General features: G+C 46.5%; 3 protein-coding genes across 3 annotated transcripts in view; 2 read left to right on the forward strand and 1 right to left on the reverse strand.

Annotated features, from left to right (window-relative positions):
- The window catches only part of LOC142585487 (rho GTPase-activating protein 18-like), a 236,760-nt gene that overhangs the window by 100,823 nt on the left and 112,796 nt on the right, over window positions 1-23,141 (reverse strand). The gene's annotated exons all lie outside the window — the stretch shown is intronic.
- LOC142585484 (uncharacterized) lies at window positions 1,254-8,830 on the forward strand. Its single transcript, XM_075696276.1, has 3 exons — window positions 1,254-1,464; window positions 4,917-5,117; window positions 7,837-8,830. Exons 1-3 carry the CDS (start codon window positions 1,304-1,306, stop codon window positions 8,141-8,143), a joined length of 669 nt encoding a protein of 222 aa, XP_075552391.1. The 5' UTR covers window positions 1,254-1,303; the 3' UTR covers window positions 8,144-8,830.
- Window positions 17,250-21,243, forward strand: dgt1 (KAT8 regulatory NSL complex subunit dim gamma-tubulin 1). The gene is made up of 2 exons (XM_075696277.1): window positions 17,250-18,489; window positions 20,845-21,243. Exons 1-2 carry the CDS (start codon window positions 17,345-17,347, stop codon window positions 21,119-21,121), a joined length of 1,422 nt encoding a protein of 473 aa, XP_075552392.1. The 5' UTR covers window positions 17,250-17,344; the 3' UTR covers window positions 21,122-21,243.

Genomic DNA, 23,141 nt, shown 5'->3' on the forward strand with positions numbered 1-23,141 from the left:
TCGGAATGCGGCCGCTGCGGTCGGGATCGAACCCGAGACTTCGTGCGCCGCATTAACAGTGACTACCGGAGAAACCTGTACCGTGAAAACCTATACGTTGTTCAGGCAGCATTTTCACTCCAAACACTGTCATAAAAGAGAGTCGTGGTGACATGGTTACTCGGCGTTTAGAGAGAGAGAGAGCAACGAGATGAAATGCAGGGAGGTCAACCAAGCGAGCGTATGATTTGTTACCCTACACTGGGGGTAAGAAAAGTTCAAGTAGAAAATGTAAAACAGAGAGAGAGTGTATGTGGACACTGCGCGCACGCGGGAGGATGCGCGAGAGTACTACGAACATTAACTCACGCCGGTGGATGTCGATAACTGCAACAGTGCACGGATAGTCATTTGCGCCAGCGACTGATGTGGCCACGGCGCGAGTATTTTTGACTCAGAGAATGGTTCAAAGTTCAGTCAGTTCAAAGTTGTGCTGAAGTCTGATCAACCTAAAGGTGAAAGTTAGTCTTATCAATAAATGAGTGGAACACGCTTCCGCAATTCATTGTCAACATTAAGGAATTATCTTCTTTCCAATCGGCTTTACTAGACTAGCTTAATGAGCATACCTGCCATACCAGCTGATCTTTTCTAAACCACCATGTTATCCCGCTTGAGCGCCCTACTACTTTTTATCACTGTCATGCATTTGTTCAGTTATTCTAAATAGTGTTGTAGCTCGATCTTGTGTTACTGCATTATATAATCATTATGTCATGCTACTCTATCTCCTTAATGCACTGCACTGTATCTCCTTAATGCTGAAAACAGTTCTGTTCTTTAATTTGTGTTTTGAGCTTCATGCTTATGACGCCCCCTTGAAGTTTCTTGATGTTATATTCCAGCCCCCCCCCCCCCCCTATGTAATGCCCGATTCTTTGCCCTTAGGGTAAATAAATGAAATGAAAGTGTTTTCCTGACGTGGCGCCGCCTCTCGCCAACACATCCGCCCCTCCTTCTCCCTCCGTGGCAGTGACGCGCAACGAGGACCGTCTCGTAACAAGCAATCCCGCAATCGTCGCAACGGTCATGTGAATCGCTCGACAGGTACGCCATTCACGCCCCATTCTCACTCTTTCTTTTCTTTCTGCGCAGGTTGCGTGCGCGGCGAAAGTGCGCTGTGCCCCCTCCTCACGCTCCTTCACCGACCCCCGAGGCGGCCGTCGTGGTGGCTGGGAGAGGGGCCACGGCCTCCCCCCCGCCATAAAGGAAGCGCCGGGGGCGAACCGCACGGCCGCCACATCCAGAGACGGCAGCGAACGCGATGCGAGTCGGGGCCACCACCGGTGCGGCGGCGATGGTGTGGACGTCAGCGCCCCGGTTACTCTCCCTGTGGCTGGCGCTGTGGCTGGCGGCCGGCGCCGAGGCCGTCCTGCTCGGAATGCTCCTGCGTCGAAGCACCCTGGGCTCCATGATACCCAAGCCGTAAGAAGGACGGCCCCTCTCGAGAATTGTAGCGGTCATTAGGCGTGCGAGTAAGTGCGCGGACATCTCCTGCAGGATGTTTTCCCGTAACCATCCCGCCCAAGGCGGACACTTAAGCCGTAGCTTCCACGGCACAAGAAGACACATCAGCGCTCGGCGTTTCTCTACGAAGTGTTAGCCAAGCGTAGTACGGTTTAGTTTCCGTTACCTGGCAGGATAGGATCAATGCATTCAGTATATATGACATATGGCCGCGCGCAAATCCGTCTCTTCCGGATTTAGTCGGCTGCTCGGATGTTGACTGTCGCTTCCCTTCGTGCGCGTGCGCCACTGGCCACGTGAAAGGTAGAGCCAGCGTCCACGGAACTCGCACGAGCTTTATTTGTACTTTCATGATCTATCTTACATGTTGAAGCCATTTTGAAGCAGCCATGTTTTCCTTTCATTAATGTTCCGCCACCTCGCTGATTTCCGCGCTGCCCGTTTTTGATTCATCCGCCATGTAATGCTGCACGTACCGGTTATCGAAGTCCCTGCGTCAGTCCTTGAAAGGGAGACCAGCTGGGGACACCGAGTGCTGACCTCTCTTTTACTGCGGCGAAAAAATTCGCGTTCGCCTTGAGCAACACATCTGCGATATCCACCGACAGCGGATCGCTTTCGCCTCGCCGCATCCTCAGCAATCAAACCTCTTTCGGCTACCGATTGTACAGAACCTTTCAGTACATTTTACAAGTATTGCATTTGACGCGTTTTTCCATCTAGTCATTGCTTACTTATGCATGAAATTTATTTATAACAAATCACCCTGCACTTAAAATTCCAGCAGATTAAGAACACTCGATCATGCCTTTGACTAACCGTGTTCAACGAGCAGCGCTGGTGAGAAGACTGACTGCTCCTGCGGCAACATGATATGCCTCGCTTTGCAGTTAAATTGCAGTAAATTATAGCCTTTCCTACTATTCGCGATTAAATACGTAGCATGCATGCTGGGTAAAATGAAGCATACGTTTACAGACACCATGCCCAAAGTGAGACCTTCGGTGCCCTCCTTACAACCGGTAGATCATCAAATTTTCACCATCGAGGACGCCATGTAAGGATGACAAAGCCGAAATGTTATTTGCAATAACTGTTACTTATAGTCAGTATCCCTGGTGCTTTAGTGCACGCGCAATCTAAAAACAACAACGGCTCGTTAAAATCTCAATGGAGGACAATGAATGCATTCGCGAAGAGAGTGGAACTTGGCCGCAATGCACCAGTGCTTACCGCATACGCCAGAGTATCCGAATACAGGGTGATTGCAAGACGGTAAAAGCTTCCCGATTCTCTCAGTACTGACTGATTACGTGTTCTGTTACATGTTCTCCGTTGCAAGATATAAAGCTAGCAGCGCCGAGTTGCATAAGACGTCTACGCGGCTGATGTAGCAAACTACGACAGGTCACTTGCCTCATCACCCACATTGTGTTACAGCTAAGAACGCTAAGAACGGTGCAACAGGTGGTCCGGTTGCAATTTCTTCGGACCATATTCAAGGTCTCGTTGGTCTGGATGGCGTTGTCTGTACGCCTAACTGGCTTCTAAATCATCTTTTCTAATTATACGGCGCCGAACGGATTAATTCCACTTCGCAATTTCATTTAATTTATTTTGGAACACGCTTGTCCGACTCACCTCTATATATGTACACGCACACCTCATTCGCGTACTCAAGGAAAGACAACCGTGCATCTGTGCCAGTAAGGCACACTTTGCACAGCAAGTAGAGTAAAGAAGCCAGCGCTTCACTGTCTGCACACAAGCTGACAGTGTTACGCTCCCTCTAACCCACAAATCATTGTTTAAATATAGGATTCGCAAAACTCTGCACTTTTCTGCAAAAATCGTTTGCAAAAATCGTTCTGCAAAAATCGGCTTACGTTTGATGTTGTCTCAAAATATATTTGATGGAAAGTTCTTTCTTTATTCCAAAAATGAGTTTACTCTCAATGCACATCAAAGTATAAAATATAACTGCTTGAACAAATTATATTCAAAGAAAGAGAAACCATCAAACAAGATGTTAGTACGCCCGAACCAATGTGCCCGTAACCAAGTTACTGATTGCATTTACTTGTAACTATCTTAAGAAGCAGTGCAACAAAAACAAGAAACAAGAACAACGGACTGCGCTCAGTCGTTCATTTTCTTTTTCTTCATTTCCTTCTTTCATTTTTTTATGTCTAGTTTGTTTTGTGCTGCTCTTCAATATGAATTAACGGACTAGCCTAACTTTCCGGCCAATTATCCCCAGGAAAGCAACTAAAAAGAAGCTGCGACCAGGTTTCACACATAGCAGTCCTCTTCGCCGAGCATTACTAGACAAGTGCTCCCTACTGCCTCTTTTCCAAGATTACCCTCAAATTTATATAGTCTGCATATCACAAGCTGTTCAGCCAAAACCAGAAAACTACACATAATTAATATTAACCTTGTGGTAAACTAACATAAATAAAACACCAGCAGATGCAAAGTGCTTCGATGAAGCCTCGCCGGGGATCGATTCCATCATGCAGACACTTGCATTTATGAGGGCATATGATTCTCAGTGCGTTCGGCCTGTAGCTGTTAGAGAGAGAGGGATGAGGCAAGGAGGTTAACGGGAAGAAATCCCGGTTTGGTACCTTGCTCTTAGGGATGGGTAAGGCGAAAGTTATTATACGATATCGTTCTTCGCTCGCGGTTAGTATAGCTTCGAGAACACGTTGTGACAGACGACACGAGTATCAAATTGGAGGCAAGTGTGACAATGCAATCTCTACCGGAACATAACAACCAGCGGGAAGGCACGGGCATCGACTCCGCAATGGACTGCAGCTGATTTTGCGCTCTCTCTGACAGGCTTATGGCATTTTTTTTTTCGAACTCTGCCATTCCGCGATCAAGAAATTTAGATCATCGCGATGCCGCGTCCATCCACTTCCTCCACAATCTCTTTCGTGGCAGCCATTAATTTTTTTTAAGTGTGAAAGCTCACTCCCTCCCTCCCCAGTATTACGCAAAAAATAAATGTATCTTGACATTCAGGTTCGAAATTTAACGCAGTAAAATTCAATCAACTACGTCGATTAGAACCCATGGTGACACCGAAAAAGGGCACGATAGCAGGAATAACTATTTTATTAAAAAGGTGTTTGTCAAAGCAGAGCTTCTCAAAAGGAGAGGAGAGCTCGAACACTGCAACCTTCATTGCGGTATTGTTCGATGTACCATGATGCGATTGCATTATGATTTTATTGACGCCGCACTCTTATTTCTTCGACATTTTTTTTTCACGTTCTGAAGCCGTTTCGCAACCCTCCATTTGCATCTGGTGCGACATTCGCGAGGGGTCGCCACCCTGAGTTTCCCAAACACTGGTTCGTTCGGTAAAACCGCCATTGTCGTTGCAACTTGGCCCGCAGGTCCATCAAGATCTACCGTGACCTGGACAACGGCCACGGGTCCGGCCTGCGATCAGGCTTCAAGGTGGGCATCGACGCCACCTTCGGCGGCAGCAACTCCAAGGAGCAGAAGCAAGAGTACGACGACGGCCTCGGGGTCAAGTACCAGCACCACCAGCACGACGACTACAAGCTGCAGCAGGGAGACTACGACCTGCACAGGTGGGCTGCTTCGACCCCCGGCGAAACACTACGGAGGTATGCGACGGAGCAATAAGTGGGATTGCACCTTACGCCGCGGACACGAGGGCTTTTCGCAGCAGTCGAATTTTCAGTGAAATCGAGAGAGAGAGCGATAATTTATTACAAAGGCCGAGAACGAGATCAAAGCATGCATGGTTGCAAGCACTTGTTATGCCGAGCGACCAATTCTCAACGTATTTTACTGCTTTGTGTTTCTTTTTTCTTTTTTTTTCACATATCTGAACACGAAATTTGAACTAAATCACCATACCGAAACGAGCTGTAGGTGTCCCTTAGGAACACTGTTACGGAAAGACTAGCGAAAACTCGCAACTTCAGTGTATCGGAGGCATGATTTTATTTCCAGGACCGTTTTCAGCGTTCTAGTAACGTGTTTCTGCAGCTTATAAGAAATGTTCCCAGGGAACATTCGAAATTTCGGTAAGTTTCCTGCTCCATTACCCGACCCTTTTCGCTTCCTGCTGGAGTCTCCGTACCATATATCTAAAGCGCGACACAGCCTTTACATACCCCGTTTCGCCATTGCTATCCTGATGGTTTGAAAGTAAAACTTTTAAGTCACTCAAGGGTCCTAAGATAAGGCTCTAAATACAGATACGCGCCAGTAGCCGGCATTGCCTCGTATGCCAAACATGTAGTCAAAAACACACATCGCCATCACCGAGAGTCGCTAAAAGCCGCATGAGTACATTTGTAAAGGTAACCAACAGGACAATTTTGTAGTTCACCTCGGCAATCTATCTCTCTCTCTGTCAAGCAGCAGACGTGTGAAATGCGAAGAAAACCTAATTTCGTATGTTGGATTCGTCCGCTTCAGCTCTCTGTATAGAATATGCAGATTATGTGGTCACCCCATTTGGTATCGCTGCGCAGTTTCAGATACTTAAACTTCGATGCAAGTCTGCATCAGCAAATGGCGCCACAACTCGGGACGACAATGCTTTCGCCATCGCGTTTCTGCACCAGCGAGCAAACATTTCTTTCAATTATTCCGACGCCACGTCAGATGTCGTCCATTTCAAAACGTCAACATGGCAGAAACTCTCGCTGGAGAATAACCCGACCAATGAAACTTGATACTTCCTTTCTCCTAGACGATGATTCGCTATACGTTGGTGTTCGTTATAACAAGGCTAAAATCACATGCTCTGTTCCGAGAGCACGTTAAGGTCACAATAGTTCTCACCAATAGCGGTTTGCAGCGAGCACTTCAGTCTACGAGCATTCTTCAGCGTATTTGAGTATTGCTTCAACGTTATACTAACATTTAATCGGACGGTCGCGTCAGCTACTGCGAGCAGAATAGAAAACAAGGTTCGTTAGCTTCGTGCTTCATAATCGGTGTATAATAATAACAATGCTCGACACACGAACCTAAAGAGCTTTTGCACATCTACTTTAATACTCAGTGTGTTTCCGCACTGCATCCTAACCTAACCTAACCGCAACATCTCAATAAGACTGTCCCCACTTTCGTTCTAGTGCTGTCGCGGCTAAAGCAATTTAGAGCGCCTTCGAAACTCCCATGACTAGTTGTCTCAGCTAACAAGCGAACCCGGGCACCTGCGATTGAACTATCGTAGCCAGCTGAATGGATTCTTTAACACGAACGGTGAACCACCGGACCTTTTTTCATATAACACGTAACCGCTTTCTATGCACGTATACGGCTTTGCACATAGGAGATGCGTGCCCAAGAGGAGCTAGCAATATTAAAGACGTCGTTCAACTAAACTCGCGCACTCGATCAGAAAAAGGCTATGACATCTCGCGATAAATTTACCTTGCGACATAATAATTTTTTTTCTTCGAATTAGTGAGCAATCTGCCTCTGCACAGCACAACAAAATAGGAGCACCAGCTAAAAGCCTCAACGTTACAACTCACTCCTGCAGCGTCAAAGGTATCGCGAACAGCAGCACAATGCAATGAAAAAATGCACACGGAAAACAAGGCTGATATTCGACATTAAAAGAAAATGAAAAATTAGACAATAAGCCTCTTTCACGACAACAAAGGGCAACGAGAATTAAAAACATATAATGAAACGGTAGTAAATGCGGCGAGGACTTTCCGAAACAAAACAAGGCAAGGAACAAATAAAAAAATTGGTTGGAAGGCGATTCAACGTCCAGCGAAAGTCGATGAATGACAATGCCTTCCTGAGCGAGTTGGTGTCGGACACACACACACACACACACACACACACACACAGATTATATATATATATATATATATCACGCCAATGAGCGGTACCAGGGACACATACCGGGCCCACGAAAGAGGCTAGAAACATACCCAATACCTAAACGTGGTGGATGGCAACCCGCTAAGAAAGACTTCGTCTTTACAGACAAACAGCTCGCATAACAACAGAAAACGACAAGAATAAAAGGTCCAGTCGTGAACAATATGACAAGCAGCGAACTTGTCTTTCTTTTTAAGATTACTCGTAACGTGTGAATTTGAATCGGGCATCTCAATATGAGTAGGTATAGCTCTCCCGTCGAACATTTACTTGCCTGCTAGCTTTTATTTTTTTATTATTATCATTATTTTATTGCAAGCCACGTTTGTTTAGCCCACTATACGTTCTCTATAGAAAGCAATCTCCGTGTTCCCTTTCATAACTGCTCGAAGCGGTAGACCCGCATTGACCTTTTTTTTTCCCTCGCAGGTACCAGAAGAGCCCGTCGATCACGGTGGAAATCCGGGCGCGCGAACCGCCCGAACCACCGACCACCGAGCCACCGCCGCCGCCGCCGCCCAAGGGGTTCTCGCTGAGGCGCATCGTCAAACGGCGCCGCAAGAGCCGACGTACCACGACGCCACCCCCGCTGACGCTGCCGCTGACCGTACCACCGGACATGTCCCTGATGCCCGCGTACCGCAAGGAGCTCATGTACCCGGAGTACGCGTTCGGCCCGTACAAGGGGCACACGCTCATGGGATTCACCTACGACGGGCAGGACTTCAAGAGCTAACCCCCTTTCGAAGAGGCACCCTGGCTCTCTTCGAGACGGAACAACGACTGCACAAATCCGTCCACCAACCGTTGAATAAGCTGCACACGCGTTGTCATTCCGGACTGCAGGGTGGCGAAGACATTCCGACGCTGCGTCGACTACACACGCGCGAGGTTGAAACAGTTTTCCGCTATGGCTGAACCGTCCATCCCTCGTCGGAAAGAGGCTGTAGCGAGGAAGGGGTGTCACGTGTTTAGGTTCTCACGAGGAGGGAACAGACAACGCTGTAAAATTGCCTCAGTGAAGGGAATACGCTAAAAGGGACAGGTAATGAAAGCTTCCCCGGAAAGAAGGCAACTGCGAGAGAATTTTGGGCGCGGGCCACTAGAGCTGACGGGACGCGGGGCGTTCCTGTGTGACCTTCTGGACGGTACGGACTCCTGCTGAGCTGCAGGACAGAATCATCAAGCACCAGAGCGGATTGGAGTGCGGAGAGAAGCCGTCGTTTGGAGGAAGGACTCGGCGTACGTTGGTGTCCAACGCCTTCATGTTGGAGAGTTTGTCGCAGCGACGGACTCATTGCATTTGTAGTCATAATAACGAGCTGCGTACAGAAGTGTTATAGGAGGTAGCCCACTCACAACAACCTTTTGGCATTCTTCAGGCGAGCAGCTCCAAGAAAGGCTTATTACGAAGGCAATAAGACGGACACAGAATCATAGTAAGATTTGTCACAGCGCAACCTAAGACAAGGACAACAGAACGTACAAAACTACGAGGTACCTTCTGTTGTCCTCGTCTTAGGTTGCACTGTAACAAACCTTAGTATGAATCCCAACCAAATGGCCCGACTTGCCGTTCTGATGCAGACGGACACAGCCTTGTGTCCATCTTCCTTGCCTTCGTAATAAATGTTTTTCTTTTTTCCTTTTTTCGGGCAGCTCGCCTGCAGAATGGAATACAAGCTCGCCCAGGAAACCATGCTTCTGTTAGCAGTGTTTGATATTGTGCAAAATTGCGCTCCCCCCTCCCCCCATGATTGTTCATGTTCACTCTAAAAATGCACGAACGCCGGCACCATTATCAATACAACAAACTTTCATGTACATTCGAGCGATTATTTTACCCCGTATGCTCACAACGATCAGTCTCATTGTTTCGCGCTATGTGCACGAATGTTTTGTTGTTTATTTCTTATTCACAGTGCTCATTTACGAAAAGAGATTTCGCGAGGGAAGGAATCCACTTAAATGGGAAACCATCTGTTACGAAATCACATAATCAAAATTCATTATAAATTCATTAAATTCATTATAACATTGCGTAAATACCAAATCCAGGATGAGTTGACAATTGCTATCCAAGACGTGCTATATAGAAAACAGGAATTAAGTTCACCAAAAACGGCGTCAGCCTTAAGACGCCGGATATTTCTGGCGTATTAAATTCCTCGACGAACGCTAGACCCATAATGCACATCAACACGGTATATATACTCGTCGAGTCAAAGTTGACGGGAAATGGGGGCCACGTCGAAGTTATCGCCCGAGTTTCCTGCTGGCGTTTACGAACGCGGTCCTTCCATTTGCGGAATGCTAACGATTCAGATCTACAGTGAAAACTCTTGCGGCCGGCTCGATCCTCGCGGAAGACCGCACTGGAAGCGACGTGCCTGCTTGCCCAGCCCTATGCCGGTTCAGCACGCAGTGGAAGAGCATCTGCACAGGCACTGTATCTACGAGAGCAAGAAACTATATACCGACGCGCATGACCTCTCCTTGGTGCGTGACTGCACAACTCGCGTCTCCGGCCACGGCAAAGCGATGTATTCTGCGCGCGCGCGAATAATTTGCCGTTGTTTTCTTTGCCCCACATTTCGCGCGACTGGCCGTGGAACGGCCGGCTGCCAGAAAGCGACGCGTCGAGAAGGAAGTGCAGAAGCTGCGTATCGCGATAGAGCTGAAACTATGTATGTACATATAAGGACAATAAAAAAGTACCTTTGACAGGAGAAACGTGCCCCTTCGAATTTAGAGTATCTCTGATGTTGGGTGAAATCCCCGTTACTTGCTTGTATACCGGAAGAACAGCGGACTGATCTTTATGGTTGCCGGTAAGTATACATAGGTGACGAACAAGCCATGGTTGTGCATATCGAAGGTGCACTTTGATTTGTTGTTTTCGTCGAGTCGCATGCCAAATCCGTTTTGACAAGAAGACCCCCACCCCCTCACCCCCACTTCGATTTCGCAACGTCTCTGACTCCAGGCAAAATCTTCGTTATTGCTTGTACACTGAAACAACAACAGATCGGAATAATCCTGCTGGCGTTCACCATTTTTTTTTTTTCTTGCGGACAATTATGTTCGTTCTCGCTTGCTCAAGTCTTCGTCCCATGACACAAGTGTTGCGATGGCCCCAACTGGTGCATTTAGATGCACGAATATCATAAGAAACGAGTAGAGCAATTTTACGACTATCATCATACCTGTGTGGCGTTCACCGTTTTAGCGATGCGATCAACGATGACGACCATGTTTCGAACGCCTTTGCTCAGTGTTCCTTTGAACGCCTTTGAACACAGTCACGTCCCAAAAGGTATAGGAAGGGTATGTTCACGTCAAACGAGACATATGTTCGTGTAAAATATTCCGATTGGCTTGGGCTGTTTCAGTGAAAGCAACCGTGCACGATGTCTTGTTCTATATACTTCCTGCAGAAGGGGAGGAAAGCTATTGTTCTGAGACGGCCATTCGCTTGTTGCCAGGGTTCATCTACCCTGGCCGAAGAGAAAACTTCAGTGTCGCTTTAGCGGTAAATCCGAGAGAAATGAGTTGATATTACGTTGAACCTCTCTGCAGTCCCACATCCTCGATTTAAACCGCGTTCATCACATTGCAAAGTGTTGTTCGCGGAGCTCACTCGTCACATGTCCTGCCTCTTCCGAAGAGCGAAGTGCACCTGACGGTGGTCCGAAGCCCACCGTCAGTTATATATATATATATATATATATATATATATATATACATATATATATATATATATATGCCACGTGATGTGGCCTCCCACATTTCGCGCACATACTTCTTTCTTTTCCACTTTGACATCTCCTAATGCTAGCACATTAACAAGTAATAAAACATTTAGCCGGGCTAGGCCAACGCCCTTTAGCGGGCGAATCCAGCAAGCCAACAGGTACAAAGCGAAGGACAGAAAAGGAAGCCATAGAATGCGGAAACGGAAGCGGCTTGATACCAAATAGGAAGGACGGTAGCCGCGCTCCGTGGCACACGATGTTGCCTTCGCACTCGGAAGCTAATTTCAGGCACTTGGTGCGCGGCCTGCGAGGAGAGAATTGCGCGCGAATGCGGAGCGTGTACATATCTATACGTCCCGCTCCGCCGCAACGCAGCTCGGCGCTTTCGAGCCGCTGCGTTGCTCCAGTTGGGTCACTGGCACCTCGCAGTAAAGCTAGAAAGCGAGAACAGGCGGCACGGCCGAAACGCGTGCACGGCCGCCCGAGAGAGCGCGAAGAAAAAAAAAAGGAAACAAACACAAGCAGATCCAATGCAATGATTGAATATACAAATATCGCAAAAAATTGTATAAGCGAGGTAGCTGCAGTATAGCGGATGACATTGAGCATGCGCCTCATAGCCTATGGTATGCAAAAGAGTGCTGACTTGGGTCGGTTGGTGCATGCTATAATATTAAGTAACGGCGCGTGGGACAGGATGAGAGGGAACAAGGGCGCCCGAATCGGTGACTTTCGACCAAATCTTATTGCGGACAACGCAATATATATTATAAAGGTGCGGGAAAGACAGCGACAGGATCAAACAACCATATTTAATCTACACAATGGGTTTCAGCAAACGCTATCAAAATTTTTTGAAAATTGTGCGTGGCAGATAGCCCAATTCTAGTCCGTGAACTGGTCTACCCGAAGCGGCGGACATTAGTTGCACAATAAATTGAAATGCATACCCGACTAATTAAAAGACTTACTAATGAAGTTTTAAACTAATTACATTATGGCACATATCGCAATTTACAAATTATAGCGGGTGGGACGGCAAGGCATATCCACTTGTGTGGATGACACCGATTTTTTGTGTGGATCACACCAAGTTTCTTTTTTTCTTTTTTTTTTTGTGAGTGTATTTGCAATAATGTGCGCCTCTTTGACTAGACCAGCTCATCAACTAGCATGCTGCCATCTGCCGCAGGCAATTCTTAATTATTTTTTTGCGTGCTCACTGAAACATCCTGTATGTATGTTGTGTACAACTCACGGCAGACACAAGCAAAACATATATATATTAAATGTAAATTACAAAATCACAAATAAATCGCATTTCTTTCGAGCGATTGATGGTGCCCATTTTGCAACATTCCTTTTTGCTTGTGTCTGCCTTGTATTTCGCGTTGTAGATCCCACGGTCGGTTGCTTTTCTCTTTCTCTTTCCTTCATCTTTATGTATTGTCTTTTTTTTTTTTTCCAGCGCTTGTGTCTCGTCCTTGTTACATCGTGGATGCATGTGTTAGCGCTGTTACAATATTCAAATCAAGTGTGCACCAACTCGCCCACAAAGAAGTTTTAACGAATTTATGTACTGTGTTATCCGCAATAAGATTTGGTCGAAAGTGAAGGGCTTCGTTCGTCCTTCTTCTCTCTCTCGTACTTTCCCACGACGCTATTACCCTGATTAGCTTCCACGTCTGTATAGGATGCATGTTAGCTTCCACACGTCTCGAAGGCGATTTACGACGCTTAAGAACTCGTGAATTGTGCGACCGACTTTGAAAGTTGTAGCTCGTTGCATCGCCTTAGTGCGTGGATTTCCTTCTCTCGCTTTATTTTTTATTTATTTTTGGGTGCCAATTATAAAATTTTATCCTCTTAGCCCCCTTTTCTCGGCACAGGGTAGCCAGCCGCGGAACTTACACTGGCTAACCTCCCTGACATTATCCTCTCTTTTTTTCTCCTCGTCGAGGGAAGAATGGTTGAGAGGTGCACGCACAGGACGCGCGTCATATATCGAAATACTGTGACGCAGCAGTTCTCACGAAGTTTATTACGCGTCGGAGATGCGGCGACCCGACCACGCCCGCAGCACGGATCACACTTAAGAGGAAGCCCCACAAGCGTTGATGAAGAACCCCATGTGAGCCCCACGTGATGATGATCATGTACGGATGACAAATTATAGCTTAATAAGTGCCCACAATACATTTAAGGCTTCGTACTACATGTGTCAAGGTGGCACATCCATCACGGGGGACAGACCAAAAATGGCCGTGTACCATGTGATACATACCCAGTGACCCATGTTGCCATATATATATATATATATATATATATATATATAACCTGCATAACCTCGGCCGGTCTGGGGCACACGCTCGCGCATACTCCCGATCAATTCTCGGACATTTCTCGCGGATGAGTACGTCATTGGCCACATAATTACCAAAATTTTTGTAATTACGCTTTTTTTCGGATATTCTTCTCTCTTTTAAGTACTTGAAGATAATAATGTTCGAAGACAACTTCATTTTGCTGGTAACTTCTGTCGCGCCTTTGTTCCGAAAAAGTCGTCATTTCGAGTTGAGAGGCGGGAGTCCCGAGACCAGAGACAAGTACCCCATGTGACGTAACCAGTTTCGTAAAGCCCGCCTGACAAGAAGCTGGTCGGAGCTAAGAGCTGCGCTCCTGCTTCTCGGCTGACAAATACAAGGGTGGCTTTCTCCTCTTTTACACAATCAGCGGAGTCACATGGGAAAGTTAGTCTATGAGTCAAGAGTCGAGCGTATAAGTGTAAAATTAACGTAATGACTGCTAAATATAATAATGAATATCTCGGAACACAAGTGCTTCGAAAGTGCGCAACAATACGGCGTTGTCTTCGTATGCGATCGTTATTCAAGAGCTTAATATAAGCTGACGCAATGATCGCAACAACGAAAATAAAGTCAGCTAACAAATATTTAAAATTAACATTAAATTGTGAGGTTTTTTTTTTTTTACTTGCCAAAACCAACATCTAATTATGAGGCACACCGCAGTGCGTGGCAGTGTGGGCCTAGTGGATGGTACACCAGAGTTTTTGCATTGCGCCACCCTTCGGAGTGAGGCCGCCGCGACCGGGCTTGAGCTAAGCAACACATTTATGTTATCTGCATTTACTGACCCTACTTGTTCGTGGAAACCGCTTTTGTCGAAGTGCATGAATCGCCTGTGCAAGCAGTATTTGCGTAGACAGCACGGCAATTTATTAAAATTACTGATAGTAGAAGTTTGAAGGTCCCGTATATGGGTATCCCACTAGTAACGGATAACTTTGACACGGTCACCAATTTCAATAGCTCCCACATGTGTCACTGACGTGCCTGTCACCCCGACGCGATATATTGAAATCCGCACGAACGATGCTAGCTGCTACTTCAAGGATTACAGCAAGCTCGCGCGCATATTCAAATGAGGTGTAGTGCTCCAGCCAAAAGTGTAGGCAATGGAAGGATTAAAATCGCGAGAGAACGGTGGGAAACGTGAAAGGAAAATCTTATTTTTATTCTTTCAGATTTCGTTCCGGACTGAAGCAAAGAAATCGTAACTTTCCAGTTCCGTCCCACTTCGCCCAAAATAACTACTTTCTTTTTTTTTTTCAGTTTTCGATTCGGTTGCATACAGATAGATAGCCTGTTTAATGTGTGTTGCTTGGCTGCAAATTTTATTCAGTGCATGTGAAACATACCGAAATATCATCAACCAACAGCAGTTTTTTGAAGCGCAATACACCAAGGTCCAACTTTCCGCGCAATATTTTAATTACATCTAGCTTTTCTATTTCTTTTTTTTTCTTATTTTTTACAGAATGAATAATTTTCGGTGGCCAATAAGCTCACATAACAACAGCCTACGTAAGGAACAATATAGATGGATGGTTTGTGTTGACGTCATCGTGGCCGCCATCTTGGCGCTGTCACGTCTATACGTGACAGCACGACACGCACGTCTTGCACCGAGTTGCAAATCGATATCCATGATAACCCGGTGAAAAACCAGTCCTCGTGAAAAATCGAGACAACGTAGGCGCAATATTTGTGCGCTGACGCCATCGTGGCCGCAATATCCAATCAAAAGCACGGTTAGAAACGGCATCAAAAGGACGGTTAGAAACGGCATCGAAAGGACGGTTAGGAACGGCATCAAAGACACGGTTAGACATGGCGTGCGTGACGTCACGGGAGAACTGTTCTCGCAGCTTACGCGTGTCCGCAAATTATCGCTTTCGTGAATGTTCAGAAGAACCGATAGTTACAAGAGGCAATGAAAACAGCAACGTAAATGTACGCGAATCCAATGCGGCCGTCTTCGAATCGAAGCCACCATTCGTAAATATGTACCACTTTCGGACAGGTTTCGAACATACATTAAATTGACAATCGTGCATGATCAGAAATAAAATTGAAGCATAAGTGAGATAAACATCATCCGGCCGTATAGTAGGCACAAAACAAAAAGAATTCATGTAATATGGAGCGCGTTGTACGTCGCCGAAGAAGCCATAGTCCTCACAAACAAAGCTTTACAATGTCCAATTTATTTAGAGAAAGCTTGTTAACGTAGTGAATACACACAGGATGTGAACGCCATTTTATTTTAATCGTATCAAAAAGCTGTTCAAATTCGAGAGAAAAAAAAATATTCGATTGGATTTAGTCTCAAAATTATCATTCGCACAATCATATAGCAGAGACATCTTAATGGTGCCACTGAAAATCAATATTATCGCCAGATGACGGATTGCTCGCGCATAACCCTGTCACGCCGGTTTTACACAGTACTGAGATGGTAAGAGCCATTTGCCGTTACGGGAAAATAGGTGGAAAGGAAATACGGCACCGCTTCATCGGAGCACGCACACACGCCCTTTATTTTATTTCATTTTTGTTAACTTGGGGCATTCTCCCACTGCCATCAGGCTAGAATAAGGCACCATGTAAGTGATCACCAGGATTAGGGCTCCGTTTACTCTTTGCACCAAAAGCGTTGCGTCTTTTGCGATTCATGTTCAAAAAAAAAAAAATGCCTTTCTACTCGGAGGCATTCGAAGTCTCGACGGAGGCCAAACGCCTCTCCCCCTTCCGACCCTCTCCTTGCCTGCACCCTCACCTATTTCACTGTTTGAACTTTTGGCTACAACACTATTCCCCCTCATGATCTTCGCCTACCTCTTCCACTGCCCTATTTTGGCAGTCAGAGTAATAGAACAAATAACAATCCGATAACTAACAGAGGTTTAACATAATTCCTAAGCAAATGTAAATTTTAATAGTTATATGCACGGGGAATCGCCATGGCATAGAAAAAGTGCCAGTTCGATTTAAGTTGTTCTGGTACTCAACTCGCTGAGCACAGCGCGGCTCCGTCAAAGTAACAATATCCGATCTCGAAGGCTATACTGTTGCGCACTGCAAGCGCCAGAAGCGATTTCTAACTCCAGAACGGACGTACTCACTGCTATTTCTTTAAGATCCCCGACTTAAGTAATAATTACCGTAACGGCAGTACCTATAATTAATACATGATACTCCGTGTACAAGAGGTTTACAAACACGTTGTAAACGGAACGTTTACAACGTGTTTCCGGCTCCCAAAACAGCGTCCACCGCATTTAACCAGTGAAAGCATAGCCTTTGAGATCCGCACTTTAAGTCCAGAAGGCGCCACCCTATGCAACGTGAATTTACACACCACCTCTTTAAAGAACGCGCCACGTGCGGCCTCCCAAATGAACTTAGTGCAAATGAACTGCAGCACCGTGGCGGCTTGGGCTAGTCGGTTTGTAATCTACAGCAGAGGGGGGGGGGGGGGGAGGGGACAGCGTGAAAGGAGTAAGGACAAGAAGGGGAACACGCATAAACCAGCGCTGTATGTGTGAACCCTTCTTGTCCTTCGTCCTTTCGCGCTGTTCCCCTGTAAACCTATAAACATCTTACATCTCGGAGGCCGACACTCTGATCTTCTCGTTTAGGTTTCGTTTCGTCAGATGGCGCCACCAGTTCAGACGCTGCCTGCACAACTGCTTTGTTTGCCGCGTAGATGGCACCTGCGTCGCATGCGAAACGTTCGAGAGACGACGCGTCATAGTAAGGCAAGGCGTAGACGCGTAGTTCCTGCGAAGAAAAGCGAAATGGCTGCCTGCCGTGTGAATGATGCGTTCCAAGTTTGTGCCGTCTAACAAAGGCAAGCTTGTGCTGAATTTGACTGCCAGTACTAAAGCTCGGAAGTGTAAATACCAGCAAGACATCGCAGCAATGAGCGTCATCAGGCGAGTCATGGTGAGCCGAAAACCAAAGGCGACGGTCGCCGCCCCGGAACGCAAGCTATGCAACTACATGCACCGCGTGTGCCTCCAAGCCAGAATCGAAGGCTACGAGTACTGCATGCGGCACGTTCTCGAGGACAAAACTGCTCCTTTTCGACAGTGTGCATACACCCACGCCCAGAGCGGGCGCCGGTGCGCCTATGCGGCGCCGAAAACTGACAAACGGGAGTCTCTCTGCCAGTTTCACGCGCGAAAGGCTCTCCAGCATCGTCGTTCGTCCGGAAAAAAGCAGCACCTCGTCGAGACGCCGCAGAAAGTGATCGAAACGTTGGAGCACTACTGCCGAGACCCGCAGCATTCCGTAGACCAGTCGGACACCGCGAGAAACACGGTGAAGTTTTACGATGTTGAAAGTGACGAGGAGCCTCCTACGATCGGGGAGATCCGACCGTACGCTGAAGGCGACAGTGATGCCGACAGTCTCGACAACGACCTGGACGATCCGCTTCGGCACGCCGGCGTGTTCACCGTCGAGGAAGCCGCGTCAATCACTCGAGATAAGCTGGTGCGGTTGCAGAGACTGTACTTGAACCATTTTAAAAGACTGACGGACATCCTGACGCAAAAGCGTGCTCAGTACCTTCGGAACAAGGCCTCGTCAGCGCCTGTGTCCAAGGACTTCGCCTCGCCTCAGGAGGAGGCGCTCTACAAGCGCTACCGCGCCTATTACCGGTACCATCGCACCTACGGTCCCGAAGCTGTGCTCAGGGCTCGGTTCAAGCGCAAGCAAAAGTGCTTGAGGGATGCCATCCCCGTGACTTGCAGCCAGGCAGGGTGCAGCAAGCGCGTCATTCCCTTGTCGAGGTTCTGCCGCTCACACATCCTCAACGACCGCAAACAACAGCTGTTTGAGCGCTGCGATGGTGACAGCAACAATGGCCAGCCTTGCAGCACTGTAATGTTAAAAGCCCGCAGCCCGCGCGACGTCTGCCTCATTCACGCCGCGCCCAGCCCGGCCTTGGGCTGCAGGTGAGTCCAATCCCCACGCACGTGTGAAGCGTTCGGCGAAGGTTGTTGAAGGCAAGGTACTTCACTAAAATTGAGCATTACGAAGCGCGGTGGTTATAGCACTTATCACTTAATTACTTAGCACGTCGCGATAAAGTTTACCGGTGCATCAGATTTTATGAAGTTTATTGTAAAAAAAAAAATGTTCTTTGATATCTGCTTCCTTTCTGGAAAACTGCGATTTCTGCATGTTTCGCTGCAAAAGCTTGAGTCGAAGTGTGAGGTATTAGTAAATGTATGGTCAGAGCAGTATATATAGCAAAGGGGATCACTTTTGTTTTCAGTTTGTACATATTTTTCATAAAGGTATAGTGTTTTACTCAAACACTCCTGGTATTACATCTTGTATGGTTCTATTCTGCTGCAATGCATGTGACAACTCATTTTTAAAGAGATTTGTGCGTGTCCAAAAGTGACATAATTGTAGCAGAACAAGGAAGCTAAATAATAATGAACCATTTTTCTCAATCTTTGATTGCAAATACGTGAATGCACACCGTCGCCATCTGGCTTCCCACCAGACTTGTACACATTACGGAAAAAAGTAACCAATTACAATTACTTCATTCAAAAATTTATTGGTTGCAGTGACCAATTACTCTGCCCCACAAGAGTAATTGAGCAATTACTAAAGTGTGATCAGTTACATTATGTCACGATTTCCTCATGTTAATAACATACCACAAATACTGTAAATAGCACGAGCTGGCCCGGATATTTTAGTGCATCCTCTGCAGCCCCATCACATATTGTTTATTCTCACTAACAGCTGCATTTCAAAATTTTAGACTGTAATCTTCCCTCTGTTTTTGGTGAATGTACACCAGAAGCGACACTACAATGTTCCCTCGATCTGTGCACTGGAGGAAAGGGTGGTGGTGTAACATGTGAACACCTTGCATACGAGACTGTCGTTACTGAACACTGTGATGCCAGAATCTGGGTACTCTATAGAGTGAAGCACCTATTTGTTGTTTGGGCTCTGGGAAAGCGCTTCTGACCAATAGGGCCAATTAAAATCAGAAAAAATTGTACATATGTGGTTTCATGGCATCAACATCGAATGTGGACGTCCTTGGAAAGCCATAGCATTGCCGGTTCAGTTCTTTGGCAAGCATTTGGCAGAGCATTAAGATGAAGAAACAAATACCAAGAACCTGAGTTTACGTGTTTGACTATGTGCAACCGCAAGGTTGCTGAGCGGCACAACCGCGGGCGTTCGACTGCAGTTTTTCACCAAAATCAAGTACCCAAAGCTGCGTCACCTGTTACAGTTTGTCTGGTCAATAGAGTAATTGAATTACAAAAAGTGTTCAAGTGATCAATCGATTAAAAAACTACCAAGGAATGTACAAGTAGTTAACTACATGTTCTTCGTTGCATACAAGTCTCTCATAAAAACGTACATCGTTTGAACTATGGACACTAAACCGATCTAGTACCTACGAGAAAAGTGTGCACAGCACTTTCTTAATGTATCTTGCAAACTGCATTGAATCATTTAAGCACTTGGGCCTGCTGCATAGACCCATCATTACCAAAAGGCTGTTAGGTTAGCAGGAGTGTATTTGGCCATAATAGACAAACAGGGAATTGTTAAACTGAACTCGGAATTCTTCCTTCCTGCTGGTTTGGAAAAGTATTAGTTATGATAAAATCTGAAATTACAAGAAGTGTAGTGCAAGGGATGTGCTTCTTGTAATTCCACTCCTTGCATAGGAAGAGAATGGGGGGATCGATTAGAAGTGCGACGCTTCTGCAGCCCTTTTTAGTATGTGCTTCACAAATCGTTTTGAATCTACAAAGTTAAAAGCCAGAAATTTATGCCAGCTGTTTGGTGGGATTCCACATTGAGGTGCAGCATTGTATACAGTGCTAATTGCTGTGTCTAAAGAATTGTAAGAGGCTAATGGCACTTTCAAATGGATAACTAGTAGCAGTTTCGGTCAACTTTCACCAAAACTCTCACCTGCCTTAGCTGTGCCACCAAGATTAGTGCGAGCCCTCAGGAAAGCACATTTAAAGTAATCAAACATGCTTATCGTTGCCCACTGAAAAGTGCACAAGCACTGTCATAGTGGGCGCAGGTAGAGCTAAAGGATAAAACAATCACATTTTAACTGAATACCATATGGATCGTTGACACATTATGAAAATTGCATCCTTTTGCTGTATCTTTCTTTAGTGCACTCTGCCAAAAGGCGAGGGTTACTGTTCCGGTTCAAGTTGATTTTATTTATTGCCCCCTGTGTGACACTATTTTCTCATGGTGCCGTTGCTTTCCCACCTGACCAAAGACATTATTTTCATTTTCAGTGTCACCGAAAGCAAAGGCAGCAGTGAAAACATACATGTGGACGTGGAGAGCACTGTTGATATGGACATTCCAGAAATAGAGCACTTCCAGTCCATGGACGACATAGCTGCCTTGGGCTTGGATGTGGTGCAGCCTGGTTGCCTTTTTGGCCTAAACCAGTTTGGAGACCCCGGTGAATCGACCGACTCGGCCCTGTCAGATGATGGGGGTACCAGCAGCATCATAGGCTTGGGAGCACCTTCAGACATTCTAGAAGATGTGGATGTTGTCAAGTGACACCCAACTGAGTTTCAGTACGAACCGAATTTTCAAGACCTTTCACAAGCAAAACTGAATGTTTTGACTGACTAGTCCAGTTCCATTGTGAGAATAGCATTCATTAAAATGTTGGCTAAGTTTGTGCGATCATTTTTTTTTTTTTTTTACGAGACCTCCTACAGTGCAACTTATTAGGTGCGATACATAGTACACCCAAGCTTGCCAAAGAAAATCGCTGCCCAAGCACTCCGTACAGATGGTGAACCAGTGAAGCTGAAATGTGCGGTCCCGGTGTTTATCACTGGGTTAATCCCGACAGTTCATTAATAGACGGCTGGGTATGCTGCTGGATCCTTGGTACACAGTTGCTGCTTGCGCTTGGCTGCAGGAGCCTGTTCTTGTGCCCGGGCTTCAGCATCGGCACGGCGTAGATGAGCTCGTTCCTGGTTCTGCTCGCGGTTTTGCTGATCGAAAACTGCCTGCTCCTCAGGAGTACGTATGACGTGTGGCCTACCTACTTTAGAGCCAGAAACTGCTGCGCGCGCACTTGGCTGCGACGAAGAGCAACGACGCCAATTGCGCATCTCTTATTTTTTTTTTTTCGTGCATGTGCATGGGGTTGCGGCAGAGGAATTTCCTGCATACATGCAATGGACGAACGAATCGGCTTGCCTAATACACTTTCGGTGTAAAAAGCATGTGGCTCTGAATGCTATTACTGGCGTACGCAGCATAACATGGTTTGGGAAGCCGAAGACTCAGTTTAGTGGGCCACATGTGGCTTCACAACAGTTCCCACCATTGCTCACCACAAAAGGCACATACATTCAGGTTCTGCTGAGTATGCAGTCATGTGCGCCCAACTTCTTTCCACAGTGCCACTCAAATATAAAGGCACTAGCGCTGCTGTGTTCAAGCTTTGTCGTAGAACAAGCAAGGTTATATGCCACTTGTTCTAGACACATAAAAAGTGCCAGAAGTAGGCAAAGAATGCTGATAGCCTTGAAAGGTGGGGCACACAGTATGCACAGTTTATCACTGGTATTGTTTTCTATGTGGCCGAAGAGCAACGCTAACATACACTAACCTGTGCAGCATACAGCTGCTTTGTCGTGGCCTTCCTGCCTCGACTTTCCCATAAACCAATCACGACACACCTAAAATTTGCATAGGGCTGCAGGATTTATAGTCTTCAGCTTTGTGGAGTTGTAAATAGCATGTCCAGGCCTAATCCTGGTCTGACTGAGGTCCTGCCTGGGCCGCTGTCAACAATTGCTTAACCGAGCCCATGCAGTGCTCTACCAACAACCCCCTAATACAATACTCGGGCTTGTAGTATTCCATCCTGACAGGCCAACATCAAGCCTCAAGCAGCACAGCATTGCCCAAGGAACTTTCAAGAGCAAAGCATCATTTACTCAACCTTTCAGCATGCCTATAGTACTATAGGAACAGTGAGCATATATAATACGTTGTTTTTCTCGAATGACTCCAGTTCAAGTTCACACTGACTCAACACTTTGCCTGGAACAACGTACTCGACGCCATCTTCTTATAGTGTGCTTAAGGACAACTTTTCCTCCCCTTGCCACAAAGCTTTCTACGTGTTGCAGTCCTACATTTTAAATCTTTACGGCAGCTGAGCGCTCCACAAAGTGGTCTCCGCGTGAAATTTCTCTGAAGCTGTATTGTTAATCCATGTTATTGCGTCCTAAACACTTATTTTTCCACCCCTTCTTCCAACCTTTTCAAACGCTCGCACAGCAGTCAGCTGTAGTTAGTCACATTTGTACTACAATAAAATGACCCGCACACATTCAAGCAACCCGATCCGCGTTACGTGGCATAGATTACGAGCACATAAACTCACAAGTGCGCGCTACTTCTTGGTCGTTCTTACGCGCTCACCCGCAGTACTATCACCTTTGGCAGCTTGTGTAGCGCTGGGCCGTTTCTGATTACTTCGAGCCGCCAGAACATGGAGGGAGGATGAAGAGAGGAGGTGGGGGTCACGTTGAGCTCGCGGGTGAGAAGGGGA

This window comes from Dermacentor variabilis, chromosome 6 (genome assembly GCF_050947875.1).
Source record: "Dermacentor variabilis isolate Ectoservices chromosome 6, ASM5094787v1, whole genome shotgun sequence".
NCBI classification, from domain to species: Eukaryota; Metazoa; Arthropoda; class Arachnida; order Ixodida; family Ixodidae; genus Dermacentor; species Dermacentor variabilis.

What these genes read in the sequence shown, in the direction of transcription:
- LOC142585484 (XM_075696276.1), top strand. Translation starts at nt 1,304, where the DNA reads ATGCGAGTCGGGGCCACCACCGGTGCGGCGGCGATGGTGTGGACGTCA. An exon ending in GGCTCCATGATACCCAAGCC is followed by an intron (nt 1,465 to 4,916) that starts GTAAGAAGGACG and finishes CTTGGCCCGCAG; the next exon opens with GTCCATCAAGATCTACCGTG. An exon ending in GGAGACTACGACCTGCACAG is followed by an intron (nt 5,118 to 7,836) that starts GTGGGCTGCTTC and finishes TTTCCCTCGCAG; the next exon opens with GTACCAGAAGAGCCCGTCGA.
- dgt1 (XM_075696277.1), top strand. Translation starts at nt 17,345, where the DNA reads ATGATGCGTTCCAAGTTTGTGCCGTCTAACAAAGGCAAGCTTGTGCTG. An exon ending in AGCCCGGCCTTGGGCTGCAG is followed by an intron (nt 18,490 to 20,844) that starts GTGAGTCCAATC and finishes TTTCATTTTCAG; the next exon opens with TGTCACCGAAAGCAAAGGCA.